This window comes from Primulina huaijiensis, chromosome 2 (assembly GCF_012295235.1).
Source record: "Primulina huaijiensis isolate GDHJ02 chromosome 2, ASM1229523v2, whole genome shotgun sequence".
Lineage (NCBI taxonomy): Eukaryota > Viridiplantae > Streptophyta > Magnoliopsida > Lamiales > Gesneriaceae > Primulina > Primulina huaijiensis.
In genome coordinates this window covers 1,348,491-1,366,695 of record NC_133307.1, presented here as the reverse complement: position 1 = coordinate 1,366,695, position 18,205 = coordinate 1,348,491, and the positions used below count along the sequence as shown (strand labels likewise).

General features: G+C 34.7%; 3 protein-coding genes across 3 annotated transcripts in view; 2 read left to right on the top strand and 1 right to left on the bottom strand.

Annotated features, from left to right (window-relative positions):
- LOC140963330 (1-aminocyclopropane-1-carboxylate oxidase homolog 3-like) overlaps positions 1-1,287 on the bottom strand; it is a 5,767-nt gene extending 4,480 nt beyond the window's left edge. Inside the window, exon 1 of the mRNA XM_073422620.1 lies at positions 722-1,287. Within this exon, the coding sequence (XP_073278721.1) occupies positions 722-1,239 (518 nt within the window). The 5' untranslated portion in view covers positions 1,240-1,287. The remainder of the gene's footprint in view (positions 1-721) is intronic.
- A 6,329-nt stretch (positions 1,288-7,616) lies between these two features.
- LOC140963324 (delta(24)-sterol reductase) lies at positions 7,617-10,683 on the top strand. Its single transcript, XM_073422613.1, has 3 exons — positions 7,617-7,761; positions 8,446-9,711; positions 9,994-10,683. Exons 2-3 carry the CDS (start codon positions 8,464-8,466, stop codon positions 10,435-10,437), a joined length of 1,692 nt encoding a protein of 563 aa, XP_073278714.1. The 5' UTR covers positions 7,617-7,761; positions 8,446-8,463; the 3' UTR covers positions 10,438-10,683.
- Positions 10,684-11,073: 390 nt separating this feature from the next.
- LOC140963316 (DNA repair protein RAD5B) lies at positions 11,074-17,613 on the top strand. Its single transcript, XM_073422606.1, has 18 exons — positions 11,074-12,317; positions 12,763-12,896; positions 13,010-13,139; positions 13,241-13,294; positions 13,459-13,608; positions 13,719-13,870; positions 13,975-14,059; positions 14,295-14,519; positions 14,653-14,796; positions 14,914-15,066; positions 15,367-15,434; positions 15,580-15,702; positions 15,810-15,909; positions 16,007-16,119; positions 16,226-16,796; positions 16,877-16,948; positions 17,054-17,152; positions 17,314-17,613. Exons 1-18 carry the CDS (start codon positions 11,226-11,228, stop codon positions 17,434-17,436), a joined length of 3,588 nt encoding a protein of 1,195 aa, XP_073278707.1. The 5' UTR covers positions 11,074-11,225; the 3' UTR covers positions 17,437-17,613.
- Positions 17,614-18,205: the final 592 nt, after the last annotated feature.

The window sequence follows — 18,205 nt, the reverse complement described above, 5'->3', positions numbered from 1 at the left end:
TATTGTATGTCTGAAAAAATATTTATTGTATATTTATATCATAAATTTTCATAATTTAATATTTATTTTGAACATTTTTTTATTTTTTAAACAATTGTTTATATGATTTAGTAAATATATTTTGTTTTTGTACAATTAGACTTTCAAATTTAAATTATATATATATGAGGGATATTTTGTTATTATGTGTTTAAATTAAAATATTATTTTTTTTAATTTTAATAAAAAAATTAAAATAATTCAAAATGGGGATTCGGGTTCGGGTTCGGATTGAGTTTTTTCGGGTTGGATCGAGTTCGGGTTGATCAATTTTTAAATAATACTATTTTACAATCCGACTAAACCTACTCGAATTGATACCCTTACAATTATCTTTCCTTTATTAAAGATTTTAGTTGTCTAAATGTGTCCTGATCAAAGGACAGAAATGAATTCAAACTAAAACCTAGTTTTCGTAGAAAGTTAAAGACATCATCATCAGGCTAACTTGGGTTTAGGCTACAGTACCAATCCACCATATAAAGGTAATAGACCGCACATAGATTCATATCACGGGGAGAAAAGGGAAGTATGTTACGTTTAGTAATTAGAACAAAATAATCAAACAAAAAATTTAAGGGATCAAAATAAAAAATTAAACAATCTGTGGCAAAAAAAAAAATTCGTTTCCCTTATTAATTATCCCACGTTAAATATAATCGACAAGAAATTAGAAAATTACCTGCAAACCTCCGGCAATTCCTCAGGTTTGGGAGCATTGGGAGCCATTTGACAGTAAGCAGTATCCCTCCAATTAGCAGAAGGAGCACTGAACAGATCAAAATTACTGTTGTAAATAACCCTTCTGCTCAAATCCCTCGTGTACCACTCCTTCTTCACTTCGTCGTCCTGCTCGTAAAATCTGCGCACCCCTTCGAGCATTTCCTGCAAAATACCTTCGCAGATCCCATGGTTGATCACCTGGAAGAAACCCCACGTCTCCGATGCGGCTCGGACTTCGTCGATCACGTTCTTGCGCTTGATGGGATGTTCGTGGATGGATTCAAGATTTATCAGCGGGAAAATGAGGTTTTGATTCGTCGGGTTTGTACTATAACTCGGAGGTTGGATGAAGATTCTTGGAATTTTGGTGATGCCTCCGTCGGCTAAACCTTTGACGCCGGTTTCCGTTTCGTCGAAAGCTTTGAGTTCTTGATATCGGTCGTAGTTTGGTTCGCCTTCGGTGGGATTGGTGGCCATTATCGAAAGCTACGTTTGGTTTTCTAGTTATGTCATAATATAGAAAATATTGTGCCAGTGTATTTTATTTTTCCTTAATATCATCAAATTATTTTTTAGTTTTCTTTGTATATTTATTTTTCCTTAATTAATATGATCAAATTATTTTATAGTTTTCTTTGGAGTCAAACCAATTAAATCTAGAAATGATTGAAATATTATTTTAAATAATTGTTATAATAGTTGAATTAAAGGATATTTAAAAAATCTTGCCGGATTATAACATCAAAATTAATTAATTTATATATCTCAATGTTAATAATAACTAGTAAAATATGCACACACGTTGCATTTGTTATTATTATTTTTAACTTGATCAAATAATACTAAACAATTAAAACGAAAGTATTTTCAATTTAGAAGAGCTGTTCGATTTAAAAGGGAAATTTTGTTTAGACTTTTTTCTACGTAAAATATGGAGTGACTTAAGTAAGTTTTTAGTATGGTAAAAAAGATAATTATGGAATTAAATATTTCAGTGTCCTCTAAGGTAGTTACTCCAAGGGTCTCACACTTAATAATTTAGTATATATATGGTATGTAGACGGTACATAATAAATAGAATTTTTTTGTATTTAAATGATCTCATAATATATTATTTTTTAAAAAATTATGTATATATATATAGTTTTGATATCNTACACACGCGCTCACACATATATATAATATATGTCTTATGCACGCTAAGTGTACAAAAATGGATGGGTTGTGAAAGTCCACGTATGGACACTTTCTTGCTTGTACATGTTTTTTTTTCATTTGCTTTCACGACGGAAAATCACATCATACTACAAAATGCTCAATAAAAAATAGGATAGGTATTTCTTTTTGGTGGAAAGGTGGGACTGCTATCGATGACCAAACGGACTATCTCGTCGGCAAGTTACTTGAAAACTCCTGAAATCACGGATAAGAATTTCTGATTCTAAGTTAAATATTCGAAATTTTTAATTGGTGAGAAATGAAATTAGCATGCAAAGAATTGTCTACATTTTCACTTGATATGAGCCTCCTAAGTCCTATGTACATAGGGGTGAGCATTCCGTCGGTTCGGTTACCGACCGAACCGAATTAGCAATAATCGAACCGAACCGAAATATTTAGTCATAATCGAATCAACCAAATTAATTTTCATAACCGATGAAAACCGAACCGATTGTGACCGAATTAACCGATTTTTTAAAAAAAATTTATGATTTAACTTTAATTATATATGGATTAAAAAAATAAAATTAAAATTTAAAATATATATAAAAATTGATAGGGTTGATTTTAAAATTAAGTGTTGATTAGAATTAGAATTAGGGTTGATTTAAAATTAAAAATAAAATATATATATATAAATTGATTAAAAAAATAAAAAATTATTAAATAATAGTATTTATTATATCGGTTAATTTAGTTAACCGATTTAAAAATTTTGAAAACCGTAACCGAACCGAATTAATCGATATAACCGAATTTTTTTAATTGAAAAACCGAACTTCCGAAATAACCGAACCGAATTTAACCGAATTCAAAAATTTGAAAACCGTAACCGAACCGAATTAACCGATATAACCGAATTTTTTTAATTGAAAAACCGAACTTCCGAAATAACCGAACCGAATTTCCGAATTGGCTCGGTTCGGTCGGTTAATTCGATTTAACCGAAATCTTGCTCACCCCTATATGTACAAAGACAAATAATTTTCGGATATTTGGAAGGTGGTTATTCCAATAATTCATGAGTTCAACATCCTAGCTAGATCATGAATTAAGTCTCTCCCAATTCCGACAAATCAATCAACCTACGAGATTATATCAAATAGGAGATGGGGAAATAAGCCATACCTTGAGGAGCCAAGTCGGCCTCAGTCAAACCGACGCATCGAACTGACCTCGGATGTTTTGCTAGTTCTCATCGAGAACCACTCATTACTCGTGTCAAACAAGGATGTTCCTATGGTCGCCCTCACCCACGTTCAATTACAATAGATTCTAAATGATTTTTCTTTCCTATTCCGATACACGAACATATTTGGTGAAATTTTAATATGAGATAAGTTGACCCGACCTCACGAACTTTAATGGGCAAGTAACCATTACATCTCCCAAACTTGTGAATAGGCGAAGATTTGGGCCTTGTGATATGGTTTGGCTTTATGGGTTTGGACCTTATGTCATTCCCAGTCCAAAGATCACTATCAACTCACGTGTATTAATCGGACGGCAAAGATTGCGAGAATCTAATCTGACCAACCAACCCCGCCCCCGAGGAATTTTCAAATATAGATCTACCCCATCCACTCCTCCGTTTTCCTTAAATGTCGCTCTCTCTCTTGTCAAATTCGGTCGAGTATTTAAATGAAAAATCGGTCTTCAGTCTCCAGCCGTCGTTTTTTGTTGTGTTCAGTCTCTGGATACTTTTTTCGTACCACATTTCCACATGAAGTGTACCACAATTTTGTGGGTAAGGAGTGAGCCCAAAGAAATGTTTTGATTGAATATTTTTCACCAACTTCCTTTTTTTTAAATAAAATATCAATTTTATTTATTTATTAATTATCATATACACATGAATTATATTTTAAATTATTTTATTTTTATTAATCATTTTGCATTTATTTTGTTTTTAAATTAACGTAACCAAAATTTAATGTACAACATTTAACTTAAACTCGATTTTGCTCGTGATTTCTATCTCAAGCGAAAAATAGCTTTCGAGTTTCGAACATAGTCGCTGTTATTTGGTTTAGTTCGATTTGCTCGTGTACCTAATTCTGAAATATGAATAGGTGTGTGTAGGGGTGAGCATGATTTCGGTTAAACAGAATTAACCGACCGAACCGAGCCAATTCGGAAATTCGGTTCGTTTATTTCGAAATTCGGTTTTCAAATTAAAAAAAATCGGTTATATCGGTTCGGTTACATTTTCAAAAATTTGAAATCGGTTAACCAAATTGACCGATATAATAAATAAGATTATTTAATAAATTTTTTTTATTTATCAATTTTTATATATTTTTTAATTTTTAATTTTAAAATCAACCTTAAATCTAATCTATGGTATGGTTCTCACTTCTCTAACATAATTTCTCGTTCTCACTTCTTTATTCTCTATTTGTGTAGAATGTAGTGTTCAAGAAAAATTACATATATAATTAAAGTTAAATCACATTTTTTTAAACTAATTGGTTAACCGATTTTAATTCGGTTCGGTTTTAATTGGTTATGAAAATTAATTCGGTCGGTTATGGCTAGATATTTCGGTTCGGTTCGGTTATGGCTAATTCGGTTCGGTCGATAACCAAACCGACCGAATGTTCACCCCTAGGTGCGTGACAATAAATCCAACTTTTGAATTGTATTTTATTTACTTTGTTTTGTAAAATAATTTGGAAAAGCTTTGAACTCTGTTTTTATCATATAAATGTTTAATAATATCTTTTTTTTTCAACTGAATACTGATAAATATTTATTATAATTGAATCTTGAACTTATTATGACGTAAACACATTAATTAGAATTTTCACCGAATGATTAATATATGATCTGTAAATAAATATAAATTATACAAGAAATTTCAATTTCAATTTTGGTAGAATCTATTGTGTTCTCAATAGTATAATACATAAATACATAGGGATTCTATTGGGATTTATCAAATTTCTTGTAATTATCCATTTAAAAATTTACTTTTTTAGTTTTTCGTGGTTATCCATTTAAACAATTTCTTTATTTATTATTTTTATTAGTTATATTATTACTATTTTTAAATAATAAATTGGGCTCTCTTTTCGCAAAGGAGCTAGAATTTGTTCATCAGTAACTGTACAGTCCACTCACTACCACAGGTACTCCTTCTCTTGCTCTTCCTTTTTTCACAAAATTTCTTGATTCTGTATAAATTTTTTGCCGCAATGATGTAAAGATTTAACTTGTGCGAATAGTTTCTGTAATGGGTTTTATTTTTTTTGACGTTTATTAAAGTTTGTGGGTGATTTTCGGCTTTCAATCCTTTGAATGTCCAATGCAAGATTTGATTTTACCTCCATTTTGCAGATCTGGTCGTGTTGAATTGATTTGTTGAAGTTTTTTTTTGCTTTATATGATTACAGTTTGTGTTTTAGATCTGGTTGTTTGTGTTTCGGTTGAAATACCGTCGAGGTTTGTGTGTTTCTCTGTGTTCNCGATATAACCGAATTTTTTTAATTGAAAAACCGAACTTCCGAAATAACCGAACCGAATTTCCGAATTGGCTCGGTTCGGTCGGTTAATTCGGTTTAACCGAAATCTTGATCACCCCTATATGTACAAAGACAAATAATTTTCGGATATTTGGAAGGTGGTTATTCCAATAATTCATGAGTTCAACATCCTAGCTAGATCAGGAATTAAGTCTCTCCCAATTCCGACAAATCAATCAACCTACGAGATTATATCAAATAGGAGATGGGGAAATAAGCCATACCTTGAGGAGCCAAGTCGGCCTCAGTCAAACCGACGCATCGAACTGACCTCGGATGTTTTGCTAGTTCTCATCGAGAACCACTCATTACTCGTGTCAAACAAGGATGTTCCTATGGTCGCCCTCACCCACGTTCAATTACAATAGATTCTAAATGATTTTTCTTTCCTATTCCGATACACGAACATATTTGGTGAAATTTTAATATGAGATAAGTTGACCCGACCTCACGAACTTTAATGGGCAAGTAACCATTACATCTCCCAAACTTGTGAATAGGCGAAGATTTGGGCCTTGTGATATGGTTTGGCTTTATGGGTTTGGACCTTATGTCATTCCCAGTCCAAAGATCACTATCAACTCACGTGTATTAATCGGACGGCAAAGATTGCGAGAATCTAATCTGACCAACCAACCCCGCCCCCGAGGAATTTTCAAATATAGATCTACCCCATCCACTCCTCCGTTTTCCTTAAATGTCGCTCTCTCTCTTGTCAAATTCGGTCGAGTATTTAAATGAAAAATCGGTCTTCAGTCTCCAGCCGTCGTTTTTTTTTTGTGTTCAGTCTCTGGGTACTTTTTTAGTACCACATTTTCAAATGAAGTGTACCACAATTTGTATGACATAGTACCACAATTTTGTGGATAGGGAGTGAGCCCAAAAAATGTTTTGATTGGAGATTTTTCACCAACTTCCTTTTTTTTAAATAAAATATCAATTTTATTTATTTATTAATTATCATATACACATGAATTATATTTTAAATTATTTTATTTTTATTAATCATTTTGCATTTATTTTGTTTTTAAATTAACGTAACCAAAATTTAATGTACAACATTTAACTTAAACTCGATTTTGCTCGTGATTTCTATCTCAAGCGAAAAATAGCTTTCGAGTTTCGAACATAGTCGCTGTTATTTGGTTTAGTTCGATTTGCTCGTGTACCTAATTCTGAAATATGAATAGGTGTGTGTAGGGGTGAGCATGATTTCGGTTAAACAGAATTAACCGACCGAACCGAGCCAATTCGGAAATTCGGTTCGTTTATTTCGAAATTCGGTTTTCAAATTAAAAAAAATCGGTTATATCGGTTCGGTTACATTTTCAAAAATTTGAAATCGGTTAACCGAATTGACCGATATAATAAATAAGATTATTTAATAAATTTTTTTTATTTATCAATTTTTATATATTTTTTAATTTTTAATTTTAAAATCAACCTTAAATCTAATCTATGGTATGGTTCTCACTTCTCTAACATAATTTCTCGTTCTCACTTCTTTATTCTCTATTTGTGTAGAATGTAGTGTTCAAGAAAAATTACATATATAATTAAAGTTAAATCACATTTTTTTAAACTAATCGGTTAACCGATTTTAATTCGGTTCGGTTTTAATTGGTTATGAAAATTAATTCGGTCGGTTATGGCTAGATATTTCGGTTCGGTTCGGTTCGGTTATGGCTAATTCGGTTCGGTCGATAACCAAACCGACCGAATGTTCACCCCTAGGTGCGTGACAATAAATCCAACTTTTGAATTGTATTTTATTTACTTTGTTTTGTAAAATAATTTGGAAAAGCTTTGAACTCTGTTTTTATCATATAAATGTTTAATAATATCTTTTTTTTTCAACTGAATACTGATAAATATTTATTATAATTGAATCTTGAACTTATTATGACGTAAACACATTAATTAGAATTTTCACCGAATGATTAATATATGATCTGTAAATAAATATAAATTATACAAGAAATTTCAATTTCAATTTTGGTAGAATCTATTGTGTTCTCAATAGTATAATACATAAATACATAGGGATTCTATTGGGATTTATCAAATTTCTTGTAATTATCCATTTAAAAATTTACTTTTTTAGTTTTTCGTGGTTATCCATTTAAACAATTTCTTTATTTATTATTTTTATTAGTTATATTATTACTATTTTTAAATAATAAATTGGGCTCTCTTTTCGCAAAGGAGCTAGAATTTGTTCATCAGTAACTGTACAGTCCACTCACTACCACAGGTACTCCTTCTCTTGCTCTTCCTTTTTTCACAAAATTTCTTGATTCTGTATAAATTTTTTGCCGCAATGATGTAAAGATTTAACTTGTGCGAATAGTTTCTGTAATGGGTTTTATTTTTTTTGACGTTTATTAAAGTTTGTGGGTGATTTTCGGCTTTCAATCCTTTGAATGTCCAATGCAAGATTTGATTTTACCTCCATTTTGCAGATCTGGTCGTGTTGAATTGATTTGTTGAAGTTTTTTTTTGCTTTATATGATTACAGTTTGTGTTTTAGATCTGGTTGTTTGTGTTTCGGTTGAAATACCGTCGAGGTTTGTGTGTTTCTCTGTGTTCAGTTTGAGAATGTAGTTCTTACCGAGTGTGATAGCTGAAAATTCTGCTAGGTGTTTGAAAATTTATGTAACTTGTATGCATGCTTTTGTTCTTGTTAGGGGATCCTTATCATGGAACCATGTTTAAGTGACATGGAAAGTTTGTGCTTCTCCCGATCTTTCGCTTTTATTTTTCTTGACTTATGCTATCTGCTTTTGTTGTTACATGCATTTTGATGATTCCTTTCGAGTTTTTTGGTAGTCTGCTCGGTGGTTTATTTTTCGTTATGAGCCTTAGAGAATGGATAATTGGGGATGTGATGTTTGGTCCCGTTTCTCACATCAGTATTTGTTTCTATTTTTTGGTGTAGACCTCTTTATTTTTCGTGATGTCGGATCTCGAGGCCCCATTGCGCCCCAAGAGAAAGAAGGTTTGGGTGGACTACTTTGTCAAATTCCGATGGATAATTGTCATCTTCGTTGTTCTTCCCATCTCCTTCACTTTATACTTCCTCACATATCTTGGGGATGTGAGGTCAGAATGCAAATCCTTCAAGAAGCGTCAGCAGGAGCACGATGAAAATGTCAAGAAAGTTGTGAAACGCCTCAAGGAGAGGAACCCACAAAAAGACGGTCTTGTCTGCACAGCCCGGAAACCTTGGATTGCTGTTGGAATGCGTAACGTGGACTATAAGCGTGCTCGACACTTTGAGGTCGACCTTTCTTGTTTCAGAAACGTTCTTGACGTTGACAAGGAAAGAATGGTTGCAAGAGTGGAGCCTTTGGTTAACATGGGTCAGATTTCTCGGGTTACTGTCCCAATGAATCTTTCTCTCGCTGTTGTTGCTGAGCTTGATGATCTGACTGTTGGTGGTCTGATCAATGGATATGGAATAGAAGGAAGCTCCCATCTTTATGGCCTATTCTCGGACACTGTTGTGGCTTATGAAATTGTTTTGGCTGATGGGAGGTTGGTTAGAGCTACGAGGGACAATGAATACTCTGATCTTTTCTATGCTATTCCCTGGTCTCAGGGGACACTCGGCCTCCTTGTTGCTGCTGAAATTAAGCTTATACCTATCAAAGAGTACATGAAGCTAACATACAAGCCTGTAGTTGGTAATCTGAAGGAGCTTGCACAAGCTTATATGGATTCCTTTGCACCAGGCGATGGGGACCAAGACAGCCCTGACAAGGTTCCTGACTTCGTCGAGACCATGATTTACTCTCCTACAGAAGCTGTGTGCATGACGGGGATATATGCTTCCAAAGAAGAAGCGAAGAAGAAGGGCAATAAAATCAACAGTGTTGGTTGGTGGTTCAAACCATGGTTTTACCAGCATGCTGAGACGGCATTGAAGAAGGGAGAGTTTGTGGAGTATATCCCTACAAGAGAGTATTACCACAGGCACACAAGGTGCTTATACTGGGAGGGGAAACTCATCCTCCCATTCGCTGATCAGTGTTGGTTTAGATATCTGCTTGGTTGGTTGATGCCACCCAAGGTTTCTCTTCTGAAGGCTACTCAAGGAGAAGCTATTAGGACCTATTACCATGAAATGCATGTCATCCAAGATATGCTTGTTCCCCTATATAAGGTTGGAGACGCTTTGGAGTGGGTACATCGCGAGATGGAGGTATGTTACTCTTTTCTATGCTATTATGATACATAAGCAATATTTATTTTCTTGATATGAGTTGCAAATAGAATTAATCATGTACCATTCAATCGAAAAATGCACACCTCCCATCCCCAAAAGAAAAAGCGGAGCATTAAAAATTATTGCTTGTGTCCCAAATTTTCTTTAAATTAGTTGTACAGGAGGGTAGATAAGGGCGTTTGTTGTAGCCATTTTTTTGCATCACATTATCACAAGTAAGTTTCGACTTCTTAGTGTACTAACACTTCAGTTGGTCAGTTGTATCCTCTCTGGCTCTGTCCACACAGACTGTACAAACTCCCTGTTAAAACTATGGTGTATCCAGAACCTGGATTTGAGTTACATCAGAGGCAAGGCGACACACATTATGCGCAGATGTATACTGATGTTGGAGTCTACTACGCTCCTGGACCTGTCCTAAGAGGTGAGCAATTCGATGGAGCTGAGGCAGTTCGTAAAATGGAAGACTGGCTGATTGAAAACCATGGATTCCAGCCACAATATGCTGTATCTGAGCTCAGCGAGAAGAATTTCTGGAGAATGTTTGATGCTGATCTTTACGAGCATTGCAGGAGGAAGTACGCAGCTATCGGTACATTCATGAGTGTCTATTACAAGTGTAAGAAAGGTAGGAAGACTGAGAAAGAGGTTCAAGAAGCCGAACAGGCAATACTCGAGACTCCAGATGCTGAGGCCTATTAACCTGCTATTGTTGATTGTTTTTATGGTTTTTTTCTCGTAGGGTCATATCTTTTCCGTGTTCTTGTTTGAGTTCGTGTGTCGTTTTCTCTTGATCTGCATCCTGTTTCCTTCCAGCAATGGGTTTTTTTGGGTAGACTATTGTTGTATTCATGGGTTTTCTCGTTTATTTATCATGTGGATTTGCTAGTTTGATATGTGATAACCAAAAGATCTTTTTGTTATGTTGCTGAGGAAGTTCCCTATTAATTTGTGCATTTGCCCATCAAATGAAACATATTTATAATTTATTTTAAAGTGAGAAAAAATTATGATTATTGCGAATGTTTATTGAGTTATTGTATAAAAAGAAAAAGTGTATCATTTATTTTATTTTTTAACAAAATTTAACTTTTAAATAATAAATATTTGATAATATATTTTCATAAAAAAAATTAAATTTTATAATAAATCTAAAGGGGTCCGGGGTTTTGATTTTATTACAATCGTTTTCTTTAAAAAAAATATTTTAATTTTGGTAAATTTATTTTTATTAGTTAATTAATTAAAAAAACTCACGTAAAAATTTAGGCACTAAATAAATTTTTTTTACCCTCAGTTCCCTCCCAAAGTTCCAAGTAAACCGCGAATCTTCATCAATATCAAAATCCTTGGAGCCAAAATTAATTTTCACTCCGTTCTAAAAACTCAATCTTTTCCTCAAATCATTCCCAAATCCTTCCGGGTCTCCACAAAATCCAGCCGAGATCAGGGAAAAAATTTTGCATTTTACTACTTTGATCGGAGGAGCTATGGATACCGTGGCCATGCAGCATGAAGAAATGCAGAGAATAATCAAGATGGTGAAATCAGTTGTCGGGACTGAAATACCCGAGCCCGCCATCGTCAAAGCTATATTTGAATGCAACAACAACTCAGATGCAGCTATCAACTACATTCTTGATTCGCCTTCAAGATTTTCGGCGGTGCACAAAACCACCACATCAACCGGTGGGGCAAGAATATCCAGTTTTCACATACCTTCGCAAAATAAATGTGGGGAGGAGGTAGGAGATTCTGATTCTGATTTTTCTAATGGGTTGGGATTAGTTAAGCAGGAATCTACTGAAGCAGATGCCACCCAAGGCGAGTTTTTGAGTGTAGAAAACGGTGAAAGCAAGGAAATCTTGAAAGCGAAAGAAGAATGTGATGTGGGTTTTGGGGAAGGAGATGGTTATTCAAAGGGGAAGGATTTTTCGGGTGACGAAAAGTGTCTGGCATTGGTGGCAAGCAGTCGATTTAGTTTCGAAGCGCAGTTGGCTAAGTTGCGTGGAAATGGCTGTTTAGAAGGGATGGATAAGGGAAAACCGGAGATAGGCAGCGATGTAAATTGTGCAACTTTGCTCAAAGAGGAGCAAAGTGATTTGAATTCCGAAGAACGGCTAAATTTTCGTGGACCTGGAGCCGGAAACAAGGTTGTGAAAGAGGAGCCTTATATAGAGAGTGAGAGTAAAAGTATAATCTTTGTAAAAGATGAAATGAAAGAGGTCATCAATGCACAGCCATTGAGTGCAAGAAAATTATCTGATGATGAATATAAAAAAATCCGAGCCGGTAGCGATTATTCGAAGACTAAAACGGAAAGGAGTCGAGAAATGAGGCTGAGTACTGTATTGGTCGAAGATGGGGATTTTGTTGAGGAGCCAGATTGGTTGATGGTTGGGAGGACGGTCATTAACGGGCTTTCCACAACTAAAGGAAGGAAATTGGAGAATAATGAGATTGTACATTTTGCTTTCCCTAGTGCAGTTAAAGGGAATAGGTGCAATTCACCCTTTGTTAGTGCTAAGGCTTGTAATGCAGCTTCAAGTATAGTACGATTCTCAACAAAAAGATCTGGAGAGGTATTATATCTGTTAATATTACCTATCTGATGCATAAATTTTGTTCAATTTTACTTCAAGTTGATGAACTTAACAGATTTAAATTTCCTTGTTAGGAATCATGACATATATTGGGGAACAAGATTAATCAAATAATGTTGGAATAATGGTTTTGAATATTTTTTTATGTTGATCGTTCTTTTTTGCTTAATCTATGTTTTTCCTGTACTCTCACTTATATCTTTTTAGTTGAAACTGGGTTCTTACTAGGGGCATACGCCAAAAAAATATAAATTTTTATGCATCTGTGTAGAACTTTATATTTGCAAGTTTTGCCTCTCAACATTGTTGAATCACTGCCCTCGCTCGTCTTAAGCCCTTATCTTGTTAGAAATCATGGGTGCACCACTGACTCTTCTTCCTTGAAGCTTTTTCCATGAGTGAATGGTAATTTTTTGGTATTCAGATTGGACGGCTTCCGATGGAATGGGCAAAATGCCTTGTTCCTCTAGTTAATTCCTCGAAGGTGAAAGTTCTTGGTCGATGCGTTGCCGCACCAGTAAGTCTTGTGTTGATGCAAGAGATTATGTTGTATGTGAGGTAAAAAGTCTAATGCAAACCTACGTTTGTGCTTTTCATCCACGTAGTTTGCCCCCTGTATGGTTCTTCCTTTAAAGATACTTATGTGTGTGGTCTCATTGGTTGATCTGTAGTTTCTATATTCACCATTCGGTTTTCACTGCGGCTGATTTATCGTCTTGGAAGCTTGAGCCGTCACACAACGCCACAACTTATCCTCTTTTGACATTGTTTAAGCTTCTGAAAGTGAATCCTTTTCAAAAGGTAACAGCTGCCTCCAAATAATTTGCACATCTTGTTGATGTCACAGCAATTTTTATTTTCTATTTTGACTTCCATACTTCTTTTATGCAAATTCTCAACAGGCTGAATTTACACCAGAAGAACTTGACTCTCGAAAGCGCTCCCTAAACTTAGATGTATGTGTACTTTAATCATCTAATCTTTGATTTTAGAGTAGCAAAATTCTTTAAAATATAGCTTGATTCTTTGCTTGTATTTTTTTTTAAAGGAAACATAATTGTATTTCTCATGCAAGGTGGAACACGGAAATCTTATTTATGTCCGTAAATAAAACTTTCAGGTTGATTATAATGAAAATGCCCCTTTTATTCCCGGAGCGAAGAGAAGAAATGGCTGCCAACAAATCCAGCAGCAAAGCAAAGATGAGCAAGTTATTTCAGAATCATCCTTAAATAAGCTGGTTGGTGCTGTGGACATGTATAACTTAGAGGTGAAGTCCATAACAGAAATAGCCTTTTACCTATTTTTGCTCGCTGGAAACGAGACTATAAAATGTGATTTTACCATTTCCTCTCACCGAGTACTCTTTTAACTTCATAGGAAATGGAGCCTCCAGAGACTCTTACTTGTAAATTAAGGGCGTACCAGAAGCAGGCACTTTACTGGATGTTTGAGTTGGAGAAGGGAGAAAGTGTAGAAGAAGCAGCAAGGAGTCTTCATCCATGTTGGGCAGCATATCGCATGTGTGACGAGTATGTACCATACACACATGTTGTGAGTTTGTGGAATGGAGCACAAGTTATATACTGCATGATCATATTCCAATTTCATAGTAATTGAATTTAGTTTTTGACAGGAGAGCTCCAGCAATTTATGTGAATATTTTCTCCGGGGAAGCAAGCACAAAATATCCAACTGCCAGCCAGATGGCAAGAGGAGGAGTACGTCAGTTACACCTATAGAACATTGAAATTTACTTACTTTGGCATCGAGAGTTTTATAGTCTAGAATAGGTTGCATTTTTTATCATGGAAGTACGTCAACCATCAATTTTTGGAAGCTTTATTTTTCTTATTTGTTTCTACTTTTCCTATCTAAATATAATTTGAGTTTTTATAATTGTTCAACGAAGGGAAAGATTTTGTTCTTATTTTACGTGGATGGAAATAAATGCAGATTCTCGCAGATGCAATGGGACTTGGGAAGACTGTGATGACAATTGCATTGATACATTCAAGAAATGGCAGGGGTAGCCCGGAGGATCAACAAGTTATTCTGGAAGAAGTAGCAGAGACTGAATATACTAAGAACAAGAAAAGGGACTCTATTGCTGAGTCTTTTAAGAAAATAAAAGGCGGCACCCTCATTATTTGTCCGATGGCTTTACTAGGCCAATGGAAGGTCAGCCTCCAAAAAGCTTGATTATTTTGTATGCCAGTTTGCCTTTAGTTAAATGTACTGTCTTCTCACTTAAAGTTGAATAAGTATATGAATATGAATATGAATATCCTTGATATTTTCTTGTGTAACTCAGGATGAACTTGAAACCCATTCAGCGCTAGATAGTATATCAATCTTTGTTCACTACGGTGGGGGAAGGACAGATAACCCAAGGGTGATTGCAGATCTTGATGTGGTATTGACTACATATGGTGTCTTAACCGAAGCATATAAAAAAGTAACGCTTTCTTTTTCTTCTTTGGTTTAGTGTTGTGAAAAACATTATCTCCAATATAATTTTCTTGAATAAACCTCCCTTTTAAGTACTTATCTCTATTGTTTATATATGTTATAGGACTCAGATAACAGCATATTTCATAGAGTTGAATGGCATAGAGTAGTGTTAGATGAAGCTCACATCATCAAATCATCAAAAACTCTGGCTGCTCAGGCTGCTTTTGCATTGTCCTCGTATTGTCGTTGGTGCCTTACTGGCACTCCTCTTCAGGTGTGTCACTCATAAAAAATGCTTGTTATTGCTTTTATAAATGTCAGCTCGATGAATCTTCTAAAACTATCTCTACTCTGTAGCTATCATCTTATTTTTCTTCAATATTTAGATGCATATTTTTTCGCTCAACTATCAATAAAAAAAACCTCTCAATTTTTCATGACTAAAGAATCTAGCAGACTTGCTCTAGTTGTCCAACTCTGTTAGCCTCAAAATCCCCTTCTAAACGAGTTTTTGTCCAAAAACCTTGCACATTATTATTATTTGATAGTTGATGATTTACCATTACCTATGCAGAATAAATTGGACGATTTGTACAGCCTACTGTGCTTCTTGCACGTAGAGCCATGGTGCAACTGGGCATGGTACGAACTCTGTAGCAAATGCTATATAAAGTTGCATATGGATTACATTTATGGCCAACAACTGCTTTGTGCTAGTGCACCTCGGCATAAAACTTTTTAAATTTTTTGGCAAAAGTCTTTACTATTCATTTTTTATTCTTGACAGGTGGAACAAACTGGTTCAGAGGCCATATGATAATGGTGATCCAAGAGGTATGAAATTGATTAAGGCCATTTTGAGGCCACTGATGCTGAGAAGAACAAAGGAGTCAAAGGATAAAGACGGAAGGTAACAACATATTACCTAAGGTCTATTTTCTTGTTTTTATATCTCTAATTTTGTCGTTGAGAAATTTGATTATTTATTACCATTTGGATGCTGTGCTCGTGATATAGGCCGATTCTTGTTCTCCCACCAACCGATGTCAAAGTGATTGAATGTGAACAATCAGAAGCTGAGCGTGATTTTTATGAAGCCCTCTTCAAGAAATCTAAAGTAAGTTTTTCTCTTTGCTTTTTTTTTTTTTTGGAATTTGCAAGATCATCTTGAATGACATAATTTAAAATTTGACCATAATTTGCCAAACAAACAGGTTCAATTTGATCAATTTGTGGCTCAAGGCAAAGTTCTTCATAACTTCGCGAATATTCTCGAGCTATTACTTAGACTGAGGCAATGTTGCAACCACCCATTTCTTGTAATGAGGTCAGAACAATGACATCTTCAAAAACTTCTAATTCAACTAAAGCAAAAATTTAGGCTTTACATTTATTATGTCCCACATAACAATGTTCACATGAATCATCCACAGCCGTGGTGATACACAAGAATATGCAGACTTGAACAAACTAGCAAGAAGATTCCTCCAGACAAATCCAGACTCAGGCACTCATCAAGCCCCTTCTCGAGCATACGTTGAGGAAGTAGTCAGGGACCTTCAAAACGGTGAAAATGCAGAGTGCCCCATTTGCCTAGAATCAGCGGATGACCCTGTGTTAACACCATGTGCGCATAGAATGTGCCGGGAATGCCTTATATCGAGCTGGCGAACACAGGTTGCTGGACTCTGCCCCATTTGCAGGCAAATGCTCAAGAAAACCGACCTTATTACATGTCCATCCAGCAGCCATTTCAGAATTGATGTCAACAAGAACTGGAAAGAATCATCCAAAGTCACCAAACTTTTGGACTGCTTAGAGCAAATCTTCCGTTCAGGTTCTGGAGAGAAAAGCATAGTTTTTAGCCAGTGGACTTCATTTTTGGATCTTTTGGAGATCCCACTCAAGGAGAGGAGGATTGGATTCTTGAGGTTTGATGGAAAGCTCGTGCAGAAACAGAGGGAGAGAGTCTTGCATGAGTTCGCGGAAACTGAGGAAAAAATGGTGAGCATCACAATGCTGAAGAGTAAATCAGACTTTCTACACTCATGGATGATGACATTCAACCATGTTCTTTGTTCTAGGTATTGCTAATGTCCCTTAAAGCAGGTGGGGTGGGCTTGAATTTGACAGCAGCTTCCAATGTTTTTCTAATGGTACGATATAGTACAATACAGTTTCTTCTTCCTTGTGATAAATCTTGAAATTTCCCATTCTTTTTTCTTGCTTAATGAATGGATTTTAATGTGTTTTTGGTGCAGGATCCATGGTGGAATCCTGCAGTAGAAGAGCAAGCAGTTATGAGAATCCATAGAATTGGTCAAAAGAGGACTGTTCGTGTTAGAAGATTCATTATCAAGGTGAAATTCCATTTTGTAAGCTCAATTTTAAAGTAAAACTAGAGATCAAATCAAATTTTGTTTAAAACTATTCTTTTGCAAAGTTTGTGAATATTTAGTTAAGTTTAAATATATTAATGATTTCTCAAGTTGAGTTATTTCTATTTATCAAAATTTTCCAGGATACTGTGGAAGAAAGGCTTCAACAAGTGCAAGCAAGGAAGCAGCGGATGATCGCCGGAGCTTTAACAGACGACGAAGTCCGATCAGCCCGAATTGAGGAACTCAAAATGCTTTTTAGATGACTTAAAAGATTGTCATGAGCACTAGTAGTAATTATATAATTGTGTACCATTGGTGAGCAAAGCTCATATGATTCCATGAAGTTATTTAACGAATGTATGGTGGCTTGGTTTTGGTATTGTAAAAAATCACAATTTGATGATTTTGATTCTTATATGTTTTATAAATCTAAACAAAATGAATTATGTAATTTGAACCACCAATTCAAGTTTTGGTATCTTTGCGAATATAATTTGAACCAAGTTTATAGGCAAATCTAGTCAAACCAAACCAAAACCTGTGGATTGGTTATCTCTAAATTGAAAAGTTTTCCAAATTTTTTGAATATGTGTTTTGTGAGATGGTTTCATAAATTTATATTCGTGAGACTGGTCGATTTTATCTATATTCATCGTAAAAAAATATTATTTTTGACATAAAAAATATTAGTTTTTCATGAGTTGGGTATGATCAGAGATTCGTTTCCATAAATTGATTTGAGATACGTTCTCATAAAATAAAAAAATAACAAAAATGGTCATGTGATTTAATATGATAGCGATTTTGATTATCTACTGGTAGGACCAATAATCGATATCTTTGTAATTTTTTAGTTTTTTTTCGACATGATCCATCTTATATTAAAAAAAACTTCAATGCCAATAGCTAATAATCGATATCTTTGTAATTTTTTAGTTTTTTTTCGACATGATCCATCTTATATTAAAAAAACTTCAATGCCAATCGCTAATAATCAATATCTTTGTAATTTTTTAGTCTTTTTTCGACATG

Excerpts from the sequence above, each read along its gene's own strand:
- LOC140963324 (XM_073422613.1), top strand. The coding sequence starts at position 8,464 with ATGTCGGATCTCGAGGCCCCATTGCGCCCCAAGAGAAAGAAGGTTTGG. Across the intron at positions 9,712-9,993 it reads GGGTACATCGCGAGATGGAG|TTGTATCCTCTCTGGCTCTG; the intron begins GTATGTTACTCT and ends TCAGTTGGTCAG.
- LOC140963316 (XM_073422606.1), top strand. The coding sequence starts at position 11,226 with ATGGATACCGTGGCCATGCAGCATGAAGAAATGCAGAGAATAATCAAG. Across the intron at positions 13,871-13,974 it reads GCATATCGCATGTGTGACGA|GAGAGCTCCAGCAATTTATG; the intron begins GTATGTACCATA and ends AGTTTTTGACAG. Across the intron at positions 16,120-16,225 it reads CACCCATTTCTTGTAATGAG|CCGTGGTGATACACAAGAAT; the intron begins GTCAGAACAATG and ends AATCATCCACAG.